The sequence below is a fragment of the Maniola jurtina genome, chromosome 5, assembly GCF_905333055.1.
Source record: "Maniola jurtina chromosome 5, ilManJurt1.1, whole genome shotgun sequence".
Lineage (NCBI taxonomy): Eukaryota > Metazoa > Arthropoda > Insecta > Lepidoptera > Nymphalidae > Maniola > Maniola jurtina.
Genome location: NC_060033.1, coordinates 6,339,991 through 6,355,169, shown reverse-complemented (window position 1 = coordinate 6,355,169; position 15,179 = coordinate 6,339,991). Strand labels below are relative to the sequence as shown.

Here is a 15,179-nt window from a genome sequence, read left to right as displayed (position 1 = left end):
AGATACACACGTCAAACTTATAGCACCACTCATTTTGGGTCGGATGTTAAAAAACGAAAAACGCTTTACTATACCTCTGGTTCATTTTTGCGAATAATATTAATTTGTCTATAAGATCTTCGACAGCCCTTTATTAAGATAAATGGCCGCTCTTTAGGAGTAGCCTTTAGCCTATCTTCTAACTAAGCCAATAAAATAATATTATTATGACTCAAAATAATAAACAGACTCTGGAAAATGCTTAGTGAACGAGGGGATGAGTACACACTTTAATAGCTTCAAAGCTTTATTAACAGTAATGAAGCAGGTATTGAAAGTAATATTTATCGCTAAGAAAGTAGCATTACGTAACGTTTTTAGCAAAGCGAAAATTTTCCATATCACAATAACGGTATGGAAAATTTTGCAGTTGCGTAATCATTTCAGGGATAATAATACTTATGAAAAACTGAACTCAAAATTTTAAGAAGAATACGAATTTGTATCAAAAGTACCTACTTACTCATATTCTTATTTTCTTTGAATACCTACGAGTTCATATGAAATATTTAGCCAAAAGATTAACTGAATAAAGTACCAATAAAATGATAAATATTCCGCTTAGCAGCTATGCAGTAGTGATCTAAGGATTCGGAGTTGACATAAAAATATAAATAACATTGGTCTCTGTTCTTTTTAATAAAAACTGCCAAACCCCTTCCAGGTTAGTCGGCTTTCATCTTAGACTGCAATCTGCATCATAACTTACCACCAGGTGAGATTGCATTCTAACTTACCTAACTTGTATCTGAATAAAAAATTAAAAAAAATAACTATGTAGGTAGTTCGTTTATTGGTAGAGTAGTCGTGTTTTTAATTTTTTTAATTGCAACAAATTTCTGTAATTGTGCTAAGTTACAGAAAAGTCAAAAGTTTTTTAAAAAGCTGTGACACAAACGCATATTGTTCGGACTGGACGAAACTAAGGATAAGGGTTTCTGGTTTTACTACGTAACTCTAAAAATTGACTGGCATGCATTAATCTTGTTGTGCAATGTTGCCGTTGAAATGTTTACCCAGAACACATTGAGACGAGAGATTAAACATTGTTTTACTGCAACTTGAACCACATGTTTCCTTTCATGTGAACCAACTATGTACAGCCAGGCTTTGTTTACATGCTCTTACGGACGCATTGGTCCGTATGAATTTTAATGAGAATTCTATCTCTCGCTACGAATTTTAGTGTTGACAGTCATAATATAATACAATTTCAATAAATTAAAACTTATAAAATGTTTGTTATTGAAGTAAGAATCTCTTTAGCCGCGTTGGGCTTTTTAGTTACTTAGTTACGGGTTGCGAAATTAAAGTGGCAATGGGCAGGGTAAGTATATAGTTTGAAAACCGATAGACGTTTGGATCCCAAAGTGTTAGAATAGCAACCTTGCACCGAAAAGCGCAGCGTTGGTAGACCTCTTGTTGGACAGACGACAACGAGTCGTAGGGAGCCGCAAGATTCAGGCAACGCAAGACCGTGGCGCGTGAAAATTCCTAACAAGAGTCTTATGTCCAGCAATGAACATCTATCGGTTGACGATGATCACCTGATGATGATGATACTGCTAGGTCGTAATTTGACCCAAGTTGTGACAACGAGTGATGTCAAAATGATATACAGCCCTCCCTAGATTAAAAAATGTAGACTGCAACCTAGACATGAGATTAAACATTGTTTTAGCAAGTACTTGAACCAAAAACTTCCTTTCCTCTGAGCCGACTACAAACCCAGGCTTTGTTTACAACTGCTCTTATAAACGCAGCGGTTCGTATAAATTTTAATGAGGCCATCTTTTCAAACGCTGCGTATTTTTTATCTATGTACCTATATTATATCATATTTTCATTAGCGAATATTATCTTTTGCCTTATGAAACGAAGGAACACAATATATTCGCAATTTTGTAGTAAACCAAAATATAATAGGCATGTTATAATACTTATTTAATATTGGTATAATATTTTCTAATAATATAATACTATCTAACGTACTTAACTAAATAACAAAATATTCTTATCACATTTTTTCTCGAATATACATTGTGTTTGTTTTTATTCAGATACAAGGTATTCAATGACTATACGATCTTACCTGGTGGTAAGTGATTATGCAGCATAAGATGGAAGCGGGTTAACTTGGAAGGGACATGGCAGTTTGTATTAAACCCATACCCTTAATCCCCTCAATAAAAATACCGTTATAGGTATATTGTATTGTATAAAATCTGGCAAACAATAGGTCAATGGTGTGATTTTTGTTTCAATAATGTTTGCTAGTAGAATAGTGACGGACAACTTGAGTAATGATGATGTGACAATCACCTACTTTGGATAAGTATGTAATAAACAGACACATTGTCGTTATGAATCATATATTAATACTTTATTATCTACATGTAAAAAATTCCTGCTCACATACTCACTTACCTACTGTCAGCACTTGCTCGGAGCTTTCCTTTATAATGTAGACACTAGACATGATGGCCGGATTTTTCGAAATTCCGTTTCAAATTTCGAATTCAAAAATAATTCATTTAACTTGTTTGATGTCTAAAATATGATAAGTAAATATATTAATTATCAACTTCTGAAATGAAATGTAAGTCAAGACACAGTTAGGGCATTTTTCACGAGACACCTCACCGCAGGATAAAATGTGGTGACTACTCCAATATATTGATTTCTATGGACCGTAGGAACTTGTAACATGAACTACAAGGCTTTGACGTCACTGGCAGGCATCAAATTTTCCTACATTTGAGGCTTAGTAGCCTAAAAATTGCCTATTTTCTTTGATTTCGCCCCCTTAAAAAATACCTACAATCTTTGGCAATAGTTTCCACTGATATAGGGCTTGATGTTTGGTGAAAACATCACAAAAAGAGCCAAATGTAACAATAGAATTGTATTTAGTTATACAGAGCGTTAGTTCACAGATAACATAAAGCAATTCGAAAGAAAGAGGCTTAAAGGGAAAGGTTTTCCCTAAAGCCTATTCTTTCTTTCTATTATTTTGTATATGTTTTGTTGCGCTTTGTTCACGCAGCTTTGTAAGGAAAACTAGTTTGGGATGTGACTCTACCGCGCTTTTTAGGTTTTCCTACGTTCGTATAAAAAAACCGTTCCGAGGGTTCCGTGCTCGGGTATTTTTTCCGACATTTTGCATGATAAAACAAAAACTATTATGCATAAAAATAAGTAAAAATCTGTTTTAGAATGTACACGTAATTCCCTTTCATATGATATCCCATTTGATATAATTATCTTGCTTTGAAAATTGACACTTTTTTTAATGTAACCACAAATTCACAGTTTTCGGATTTTTCCTTTACTTGTGCTATAAGACCTACTTACCTGCCAAATTTCATGATTCTAGGTCAACGAGAAGTACTCTATAGGTTTTTTTGACAGACACGACAGACGGACAGACAGACAGACAACAAATTGATCCTATAGTGGTTCTGTTTTTCCTTTTGAGGTACGGAACCCTAAGAACATTAAAAGGACATGCAAAAGGATAACTAATCCATTTAACATTGGAATTCATAGTCAAGATGGGGCTTTGTTTAGGCGATCATTCAAATGACGTGTCACCTATTCAACCTTTATGCAATGCATTAAAATTGAATATGACATCTCATGTGATCTGAATGGTCCCCTATAGAAGCCCCTATCTTGATTATGAATTAAGGGAAAGAGATTTCTATTAGATGCCCTAGAATGTGAGAAAAAAATTACTATACTATACTAGAACTATACTAGAACAAATATTTTCTTGGATGAAACTATTTTCTAACATTTGATGGAAAACATCAAACAAAGGGCATATTGGGACGATAGAATTTTATTTACGCAGGAGTATTCTCGCCTTAGCCCATAGATAACATAAAGCAATTCGGAACAAATAGGGTTAGAAGGATTTTTTCTCTAAGCCCTTTTTTATCCTTTATAGGTTAAAACATAAAGACTGTGAATAAAAAAAAAATATGTTTTGTATTTTATTTAATATTGGTATAAAAAAGGCGTTTTAATTTTGTCATTGATATAGAATCTAGTATCTTTCTATGTATAACTTTAAGTTGGTATAAATATAAAAAGAAGTCAGAATTCATATTTTTTTATTTAATGAGAAAAATCTACATAAAGTTTACTCTAGAAAGTATATTTTCCATTTGGATTGTAAGAATTAAAAAACAAAAACAACAACAGAAGCGTTTCAGAACAAAAAGTTTTGTATGCTTCATGATTTTATTTTAGACTAAAGGATGCCCACGACTTCATCCGCGTAGATCTAGGTTTTTAAAGATCCCGTGGGAACTGTTTGATTTTCCGGGATAAAAAGTTGCCATGTTAATTTACAGGGACGCAAGCTACCTGGGTACCAAATTTCATACAAATCGGTTAAGCGGATGGGTTTTTTGGGAATCCCGTGGGAACTTTTTGTTTTTCCGGGATAAAAAATAGCCTATGTCCTTCCCCGGAATGTATCCTAAGTCTGTACAAATTTTCATTAAAATCGGTTCAGCGGTTGAGCCGTGAAAGCGTAGCAGACAGACAGACAGACAGACAGATAGACAGCGTTTAGGTTAAAAATGTGTCTGGAAAAACTTGAGAGGAAGCAAATTGTGAGGAAAATTAGCAGCGTCACATCCATTTTGTGTTTCTTTACGATCTTATCCTCTTAAGGAGAACGCTTTTGTGTTCACGTGAAAGAAAATTTTGCAAACTTGAATATGAATTATTTAACGGGGCGATACTACCGACCGTTCGACGCTACTACTCCATGATCTTTTGAAGCCTATTACAATTTAAAATATTTCAATTACCTAAAGAATTAATTTCATTTTCTTCGGAGTTATACCTATGTCCGTTTCAGCGATTGCTTTAACTTTCAGACGTACTTCTAAACGCACTCTGCTAATACATTTGTACCTCCGCTCTGTCTGAGTTTTGCCGGATTCGACGTCTGCAGTTGTTCGCCGTATGCACTATGCACCCAATGAAAAATTGCTATCAGAAAACTTTCAAATCTTAATATGCGGTGGATTTACTTGCAATAATTACTACTTCAGCTTTAAGTATTTTGATACCATGAAGACAAAACACAGACGGCTAAAAGTGCCAAATTAAATAAAGTTGAGATTGAGTTCACTCTATTCTTTACGTGTGCATTGCGCCTAAGAGACAAGTGCTTCCAAATAGATCAACATGGTGGACTGACTTTACAATATTCAGTAAAGATTATATTAAACAGAAGAAACATGAGTGCCAAAAATAAATAAAATCGCTTAGGATTTCGTTATGCATTGTGTTATTTAACTTACTAACAAGCTATAAATCAGGTCTATTATACAAAATCCATTCACGGTCGCAACAAAAGCAGCATTATGGTAAACGCCATATCAATAACAAGGCTTTATAATCGATTAACGGGAAATGTATGGCGCCGCCAAAATATATGGCGCAATATGTCAATGTCACAGAAACACGCCGAAGATAGGAAGGGACATTAATCAAGGTGAACTCGTATTTATGAAACGCTCACCTTTCTTAAAATGCGTGTGTTCATTGAATCTTTGTAATGAAAGTAGATTTCTCAGCGTCACATTGCTGGAGGTCGTGACCCCTTCATCAGTGTAAGTGTAAGAGATGAAGGGGATATCTTGAGACATTGGTGCAGCGGGATTCTAGATCCCTCCGCATACAACTCGACTAAGAGTATGAATATTATTTGAAAAACGTTTGCCTGGAAGCTGTGATAGCCTAGTGCTTAGAACATCCGCCTCCTAATCGGAGGTCGGGGGTTCGATCCCGGGCACGCATCACTAACTTTTCAGTTATGTGCGTTTTAAGCAATTAAATATCACTTGCTTTAGGTGAAGGAAAATATCGTGAGGAAACCTGCATACCTGAGAGTACTCCATGTTCTCAAAGGTGTGTGAAGTCTGCCAATCCGCAAATTGGGCCAGCGTGGCAGACTATGGCCTAAACCCTTCTCATTCTGAGAAGAGACCCGTACTCAGTCGTGGGGCGGAAATGGGTTGATCATGATGATGATGGTATGGCAAAATTATAATCCATATTTTCACTTTTATACAAATTACGTACTGGTGTTATAAATTGACAAATATTTATTGTTGTCCAATTTTCAAACCATTTGACAATCAAATCAAGTTAATTAATAAAACAATTTAATACAAGTAAATTGTGAAGCTTGCCAACTAAACCAGGTTTGCAAAAACCGGGTACAAATACATACTTAGGTTAAATTATTATTATTATTAATCATTTTAACAATATTCTATGCACCTACTATCTACGCACATAGATTTCCCAGAATCAATTTTTGAACATTAATGTTTAAATTACGCCTCGAAATTAATTCGGAAATAAGCTTGAAATATTAACCTAAATTTCCAAATAAATAGCTTTATAATTTTGCATAAATATATGCCGTCAACGTCAATAATAGTTTAGATCGAAAGTAATTTCGTAAAATAATTATAATTTTAAAGTAAAATCAGAAAGTTTGTTTTGAAGTTATTATTAAGTATTTATTTGTTTTCAGTTTTAGTAATAAAAATATAAATATTATAAGTATAATAAATTATTAGTAGCAAAACGTTGAGGTGTTTTAAAACCAATCTAAACTAAATAAAAAATACCTACTGCACTTACTGTACAGAGAATCCTACACAGGTAAGGCTAGGCTAGGCTAGGTAATAGACTGTTCATAGGCTATAAGAATGTTAAAGTCTGTCTTGTGTTAAACAATGTAGATAGAGAATGGAAGTGTCAAGTAAGTAGAAGATATTTAAAACACACAGCGTCAGTGAAGTCTATTAGTGCGTAAGTCAAAAAAGTCTAATTTACAGGAGAGTAAATATTCGTTAGCATGTTTAAAGAATAAAGAATATTTATTAATCATAAAATTATAACGTACATTACAATAGTAATTATAACGAATAAATGATGTATAAGTTATTGACGAAATAAAAGACGTTATGATTCTAATTGGTTGAATGAAAGCATTTGAAATTAAAATTTTTGGCGTGTGTCAATATTAAAAGTTAATTTCCAATTTGAATATTCTAATTCTGTCTAGTCTTTATTCCGTTTGTCCGTAACAACGTTGGAGAGTGCCTATAAAATTTTATCGAGTCGCTTTAGATTCACATACAAATTTTATATGTTCCGTAGCATTTTATACCTACAATAAAAGTGGCGTTTTACATTTTGATGTCTGGTTCTTTTTATTAAAGTCAGATATTAAAAGATAAAGTCAATAGTAAGCTCATTACAATTAAAATATAATTGTAATTACAAAATATACCTACTGGACCGTGATACATTGAAATAGTAACAATGAGTAAAATCCGTTATAATAATATTATGAACTCTAATTTGAGAACTGTTAAGTTAAGAAGTTACGAGTATGATATGATTGAATCTAATTGTGAGTATGAAATATGGATAAAAATGCGGCACTAAATTAGACGTTATCTGGAAAGATTTTATACTAACTAAAAACCATAATAAAGTCGCAGAAAAAGACAATGAATGCTAATGTTAACATTGAATAAAATATTCATACAAATCCTTTTGATTACAAAGATAAAAAATGCGAACTAGTGTAGGAATAAAAAGATAAAAAACGTGGAGCTTTGTAAAGATGGACTCATTAAAATTTATACGGACGGTGCGTTTGTAAGAGGAGTTGTAAACAAAGCTTAATTTTTGTAGTCGCTTCAGAATTAAGAAGTTCGTAGTTCAGGAACCTGCAAAAATGTGTTTAATGGTGTGTCTGGGCTGGGCTTCGAATACTATAATTATCATCAGACATGCCGTATAATAACGATCATGCCAAACTTTATCCTTACTTATATTTTAAACTAGCTGATGCCCGCGACTTTATCCGCGTGGATTTAGTTTTTCGAAATCCCGCGGGAACTCTTTGATTTTCCGGGATCAAAAGTAGCCTATGTGCTAATCCAGGATATTATTTATCTAGTCAAATCCAGTAGATTTTGCGTGAAGGAGTAACAAACATACAAAACAAACATACAAAAGGTGAAGGTTTGTGTATTGGAGTCAATACACACGTACAGTCGTACATACACACAAACTTTCGCCTTTACAATATTAGTGTGAAGTGTGATTCTGATTATGATTAATAAAAAAAAAGAATGAATAGTAATGTGTTACATCACTACCCAGTACTAGCCATATTACACGTCCTTCAATCACGTCGCAACGTACCAACAGATCGACGTAATTTTTGCATTGGTATAGTCAAAGACCTGATCAGGTTAAATTAATTATATCAAAATTTATATTAATAAAAAAAATTGACTTCTTAAATAAAAAAAATTTGAGTTGTGAAAGCAAATCGCAAAAACACAGGTCATAAAGACATTGCATTTCAATTAGCATTTTTATCGAAATAGGTTTAGTTTTTATTAGTGTCGAACTTGTATCGAATTATTTTACTATGCAAAACACAAAATATAACAATGCGAAAAACGTCATCAACCGAAAATTTGCAGTGTAACAATTCCAACAGTATGAATGTAGAAACATAAATTGGTATTCCAAAGTTAATCTCAAATTAATTTCGCGCCGTAATTAAAACTTTGAGCGTTCCAAATTGAACGGCGTCATTGCGGGAACGCTATGCAAATCTAAAGCTGGAGATTGACTGTACCGTTTGCTTGTAATGTAGTTAGGTACATTTTGTTACATTACGACGACAAGACTGACTTGTAGCTTGTGTTTGTGATGGATTCAAGCTCTAGGCTCAAGAGTGCTCAATCATGATGGCTTGCACCTCGCGATGACGCACCTGCACTGACTTGTAATGAAACATTCAAAGGGAATTCGCGAAAACCCCTACAGTCGAGTGGAGCACGCCACGCTCACCGCGAATTTTACATTACATACTAACGTTAGTCAGTCAGTCAAGTCAGTGATTCAGTTGAGTTACAAAACTCAAGTTGAGTTACAAAACTCATTTACATTATATCTAAATATTACAAGTCGATCTCCAGTTTAACAAAGTGTACGTATATTTGTTTTGTTTATGCTAGTAGAAACATTTATTGAAGGTCTCCTGAGGACTCTCTGGTGCAACAGTGGTTTTAATTGTCTCTACAACTAGCCATATTTTGTAACTACTATGTTTACTTTAACATGCTAATTGTCTACAAACTCTTCAGATATTGCTTCCATCGCAATGGCTGAATTCTCTTTAAGCATGGTTGCTTCGCGACGCTTTATTTTGTTAAGCTTCATTTACGCCAGAGCAGCAATTGCGATATTGTTGCATGCCACGGGGCCGCTTGGTACAATGCATATGGTCGAACATTGTAGGGAAAATCGTGTGTTATGGTAATGCCGCAGTATAAGGAGATACAGTAGTCCGAACGCCTGTGATCTCGTGGTAAATGTCCCGGCAATACTATGGAGATCTCGGGTCGCTCGTCCCCTGTTACCGCAGGTTTGTTCTATCTAGACAGCTTCGTCAAACCTCTGGTAGGTAACAACATTCCATCCTTAATCTGTGGTTAATACCTTGCGGTATGTGACACTGTCTTATCGTAATATTCCAGTTCTATGAGTAGGTACAGCATGATGTTGCATTGGTGTAAAATACTAGGCTGTTGCAGAATGCCTCATTGTAGCATGTTATTCCTCCGGCGTAAAGCAGCCTTTAGGAAGCATCGTTGGTGTACACAGCAGTGCTGCGTCGCCCGAAGGATGCGTTATACCTCATCGAAGCGCGTCTCTTACCGAACCTGCTTCGCATCAAGAGCTTCTAGAAGCTACAGCACGTAATGAAAACCCGCTATTAACGCACATTAAAGCAGCAGCAATAATATTCACTCTATTTTACCTTCCTTTGTTACATAAATCAAATCTACAAAATTCCAGTAAGTCTTTTCTTGCTCATATAACATTTAATTTTAATCAGGGACATTGTACGAATATTTTGGCCGACAACAGAATAAAGTCAAGAACCCGACCTTTTGATACTCGTACATAACCACTTATCATTACGGCAGAGCCGGAAAAACTGGGAAAACATTGGATGAATTTCGTTTTTTCGTCCAATTATTTTCCCATCATGCCCGAAATTAATAAATAATTGTTATATTTCATTTTCAATGATGCTCGAAGCTTCCAAAAGTTGTAAAGATACTTACCTATATTGAATGTCGCTATAGACATGAACAGTATGAGGGTCCGTCCAGACATGTCGATTGATTTTTCTGCAACAAAAGAATACTATGTTTATTATTTTATTATTAATAATTTAACTTTACCACGGAAAAAAGTTATCTTGTTAAGACAAAGTTATAAAAGAAAGAAAGAAAGGAGGTATTTTGTAGGTACAGATATATTTTATTGGTATGCTCGTACCCGATAGTGACTTTAGAAATACAAACAGATTAATACTAAACTTATGTTATGCTCACGACTTCACCCGTGTGGATAAAGGTTTTTGAAAATTCCTTGGTTTCCGGGACAAAATGTATCCTTTATCTGTGTGCGGGATGAATGTTATCTTTATACCAAATATGAGTTTGATGATAACCGTGATTTCAGCCGCACATATGTAGTTTTTTTTTAAATCCCGTGGAAACTCTTTGTTTTTCCGTAACAAACAAACAAACAAAACAAAATGGTAGTAGTACTTCACCAGGATATGGCTATGTTTGTATCAAACGTCAAAATCGGTTAAATGGAGGGGTAGTGCAAAACTAGCAAATTAATCGAACACTCTAGAGTCAGTTTGCGTTCAATGGGTCGAAAAGTTGTCGTTGTGAAAATATTTCTAATCTGATACATGATACTTTTTATATACCCTAATTTTTGCCTTTGTCTGAACTCCGAAAAGCATTAAATTGGTACCAAGCAAAGCTCTCTATCAATAAATTCAATATTATAGGATCCCTATTTATTAGCTCAGTTACAAGTAACAAGACAGTCCAATACTCGCATCCAAACCACAACCGAATTCAGTGCTTGCATTTGGGTAGACTAAAATGCACTTGTATTTTACTGTGACAACACGATTTTAACGAAAGGATTCAAGTAAATATGTATATTAATATTGAATGTGTATTAATTTATACATCCTTTTGGTCACATTACCTAATTGGGTTTCAAGCGCTACTAATAGATAGATAGCCATATTTGGAAGGCAATGTATTATTATGGTAACAAGTAGTTTTTCTATTTTGTAATGTGTAGAAGTCATTTCTGAGATCGTTACCAAATTGGTTATGATTTCCCGAGCTGTAGGTATGCACCAAGTTTCTATTTCAATCAGTTAAAAATACTCGTAGTAGTTATAATTATTCAGATAAATTATTTAAATTATTTTGTTTGGAATACGATTCAACTGATAAGTAAAATTAATTACTCTTTTATCTTGATGTTCATAAAAAATAAAAGACAAACTTTAACTTTCATCCAAGAAATCCCTTTTAAAAATATGGCTTTATTTATGATACCATTCCAAGTTCCTTAATATCGGGATAATCCTACAAAGGGACGTTCGAGTCCGAAAATGCGAAAAGTCGTAAACAAACATCTTGAGGGAGACTTAAAAGCGGATCTTAAAACGTTAAGATGCACTTAGCATGAGGATGGCTTTGAGGTGAGGTGACACGAATGATGTTGGGGTGATGTAACACTAAGGGAAAATATACACTGAATTTCTAACTCTTTCTCTTTGTTACTGCGTCGCAAATCATTGCTGTGGGTTGTGACCCAGCTGACTGACTTACTGACTGACTAACTGATCTATGAACGCACAGCTCAAATTACGGGCTGAAATATGGCATGCAGATATAAGGTAAGGTATGCATATAGATATTATGCATAATGAGGGGGTAAAATTAGGGGTTTTAAAGTTCAGTCGAAACAATAAGCTAGTTATTGTAATATAATGGTAGGGGTTCTTACAAAACCTGTCAAAATAGTGAATATTGAATACGTGCTGAATCTCATCCACACACAATACACGTCACATACTTCCATAGTATTATTACGATATTATCATAAATGCGAAAGTTGTCTGTATACTAGCCTTTTACGACACATCCAATTAACTGATTTTGACAAATTTTAGTACAGAGATAGCTTGTATCTCGGGGATGGACATGGGCTATTTTTGTCTCGAAAAAACAAAGAGTTCCCTCTGGAATTAAAAAAAAAACCCGACACTTACGAAGACGAATTCGCGGGCATGATCTAGTTATTAATAAATAAAGAAGGCAAATACTCCAAACTAATCAATACCAAAGCATACTTTACGAACTCGGAAACTTTGTCTTCCGAACTCTGTATGCAAACAGCCTTACAAGAAACTTGTTGTCTCGAGAGGGGCCTTTTTTATCTGTACATTTTTTATTTTCCGTTTATGAAAATGAAAAAGACAATTTGACGTTCTTTTTATATTTATTCTGTACGAAATATTTGGTAATTAAAATTTTGATTTACAATTGTACCTAAGAAACAAGGTACTTATACCTAAGTCGGCAATAGCAAGTTCAGCAGTTGCGTATTTGTGTTACATGCTTTTTTCAGCATGTAGAATACTTTACTAAGAATTTAACATTTTCTTAGTCGAAGCAATTTTGCAGCAAAAGCTGTTAAAATTGATTTACTTCTATGTAATAATAAAACGAACCTTGAAAGTCGTCCCTCGATTCTCATCACGAGACAAACTTGAAGACATAAAACTATGACACAAAACATAAAAATTGGATACTGGGAAAACGGGTCAAATTTTATGATACAGTTTTATGAATTTTATGTTTTATGAAAAAACTACCAGCCTGCACCGGTTTGGCGCGAGTTTTCTAACTTTTTTTTTGACGTGACAACGTCTTATAATTCGATAGAGCCGGCTGCATGCACGAAAAAACATGACTCATGCGGCGTTACCTCGCTCTGAGGCGTTCCATGTAAGGCTTGAAGTGCAAGCGAGAGCGCGGAACGAGCGACAAAGAAGCACAATCGGCCTTTGTTGTCACGTTCAACTATCGTCAGTAAACCGACATTACAGACAACCAATTTTTATTTTTAACCGACTTCCAAAAAAGGAGGAGGTTCTCAATTCGTCGGAATCTTTTTTTTTTTTTTTTTATGTATGTTCCCCGATTACTCAAAGACCCCTGGACCGATTTGGAAATTTTTTTTTTGTTTGAAAGGGTATACTGTGCAGGTGGTCCCATATAAATTTGGTGAAGATCTGATGAATATCTTCGGAGATGGAGAACAGAACTCCTCAATAGATAGGAGCAAATTGCTCGCGATCAGTGCAATAGCTTAGTAAACAGTAGGGTTTTAACTGGGCATAGTATATTATAGTACAGTGGGGCCACTAAAAATTGTGAAATAAAAAATTTTCAAAAGAAAAATAAAACCGACTTCAAAAACCACAAACACTAAAAAGTAAAAAATAACTTTTATTTAGCTACACATGTAATGTACCTAGGTATGAAGTCGGGCGAGCTTCACTCTTGGATTTCTAATTTTGTTTTAATATGCTCGCTCGACTTCATACCTAGATACATTACATGTGTAGCTAAATAAAAGTTATTTTTTACTTTTTAGTGTTTGTGGTTTTTGAAGTCGGTTTTATTTTTCTTTTGAAAATTTTTTTGTAGAGTATGTACTGTACACCTTTACACCTAAGCAAAATATAGAAAACCGGCCAAGGACGAGTCAGACTCGTGCACCGAGGGTTCCGTACTCGGGGTTTTGCGATATTTTGTATGATAAATCAAAAAATGTTATGCGTAAAGAAAATTAAAATCTGTTTTAGAATATTCAAGTGAAGCCCTTTCATATGATACCCCAATTGGTATTGTCATCTTATTTTGAAATCTGAAACACATTTTAATTATTTTTGCCATGTAACCTTAAATTCACGGTTTTCCTTTCTTGTTCTATAAGACCTACCTAGCATGATTCTATTCTTACAATACCCTAAGGGAAATATCCTATAGGTTTTCTTGACAGACACGACAGATGGACAGACAGATTGACAGACAAGTAAGTGATCCTATGAGGGTTCCATTTTTCTTATGAGGTACGGAACCCTAAAAACCAAATCTCATCTTTTGACGTGAATATGCATTAAAGTATGCAATAGGTACACTAATTTTAAAATCAATGAGGTGAAGTTCAGATTCATATTTTTAATTCTTCTACAAGTCTTTCTATTGCCAAACGATCCAAACGTCCCAGAGGTACTAAAAAATTATGTCAAAAAAATACATTTTCCAAAAAAAAGCCCGCCAAGGCTGAACCAATTTTAATAATAGACTTAAATTGAATACATTGGAAACTGTACACGGGATCTTTTACATGTGTGCGAGCAACGTTCTGATTGCGTATCAATCGAACAGGTATCCACTCGTAGTGCATGGAAGCATTCGCAATTTGTTTAGCATCTACGTTTAGCTTTGAAGTCAGTAAAACGAAGGATGCAAGTTTGTTTCAGTTATTGGTTCCACATCCATCCGACCCAATTACTTTGTATCAAGGACGTATGATTTTTAGGCTATCGGGAAATACTAATAGAAGAGTTTTGACTTTTTGAGCGCATGAACTACAGTATACGGCAATCTATTGACAGTTGAGAAAAAGTACTTAGCGTGATCTAAATTACTTTGCAATTATCTCCTGAGGATACTCCAATGTCGGGGCGAAACGTGCGTCGAGTGGTTTTGGGATTTGTGTGGTTCTGCGTGGTGGTGGTGCGTATTGCTTGCTTGGTGGCTGGCTTTTCCTACATGTTTATCAGTTGAAGGGCGGGCCTTGCATATCGCATGCTGCATGTTGCACCATACAAATTATAGCAAATAAAGCTTTTGGTTCCTTCATTTAAATCACTTAATTTGTAAAAGTAGACAAATAGTAGGCTTACTACTAGGCCCCAGATGAGATAATTAAATGTTTGAAATCTTGAATTTAAAAATATATAACTAGCAATAATATTTTGTTTATTAATACCGAGATCGAAATGAACACAAGGAGATTTGAATTATATAAGTAGGTACCTATCTAGTTACGATTTTCAGTGGGCAGACTCTGTATGGATACCCAATGGCTAAGAACAATAC

At 34.6% G+C, this 15,179-nt stretch overlaps 1 protein-coding gene across 1 annotated transcript in view; it reads right to left on the bottom strand.

The window, feature by feature from the left end:
- LOC123865412 (Down syndrome cell adhesion molecule-like protein Dscam2) overlaps nucleotides 1-15,179 on the bottom strand; it is a 154,788-nt gene that overhangs the window by 121,986 nt on the left and 17,623 nt on the right. Inside the window, exon 2 of the mRNA XM_045906412.1 lies at nucleotides 10,242-10,307. Within this exon, the coding sequence (XP_045762368.1) occupies nucleotides 10,242-10,293 (52 nt within the window). The 5' untranslated portion in view covers nucleotides 10,294-10,307. The remainder of the gene's footprint in view (nucleotides 1-10,241; nucleotides 10,308-15,179) is intronic.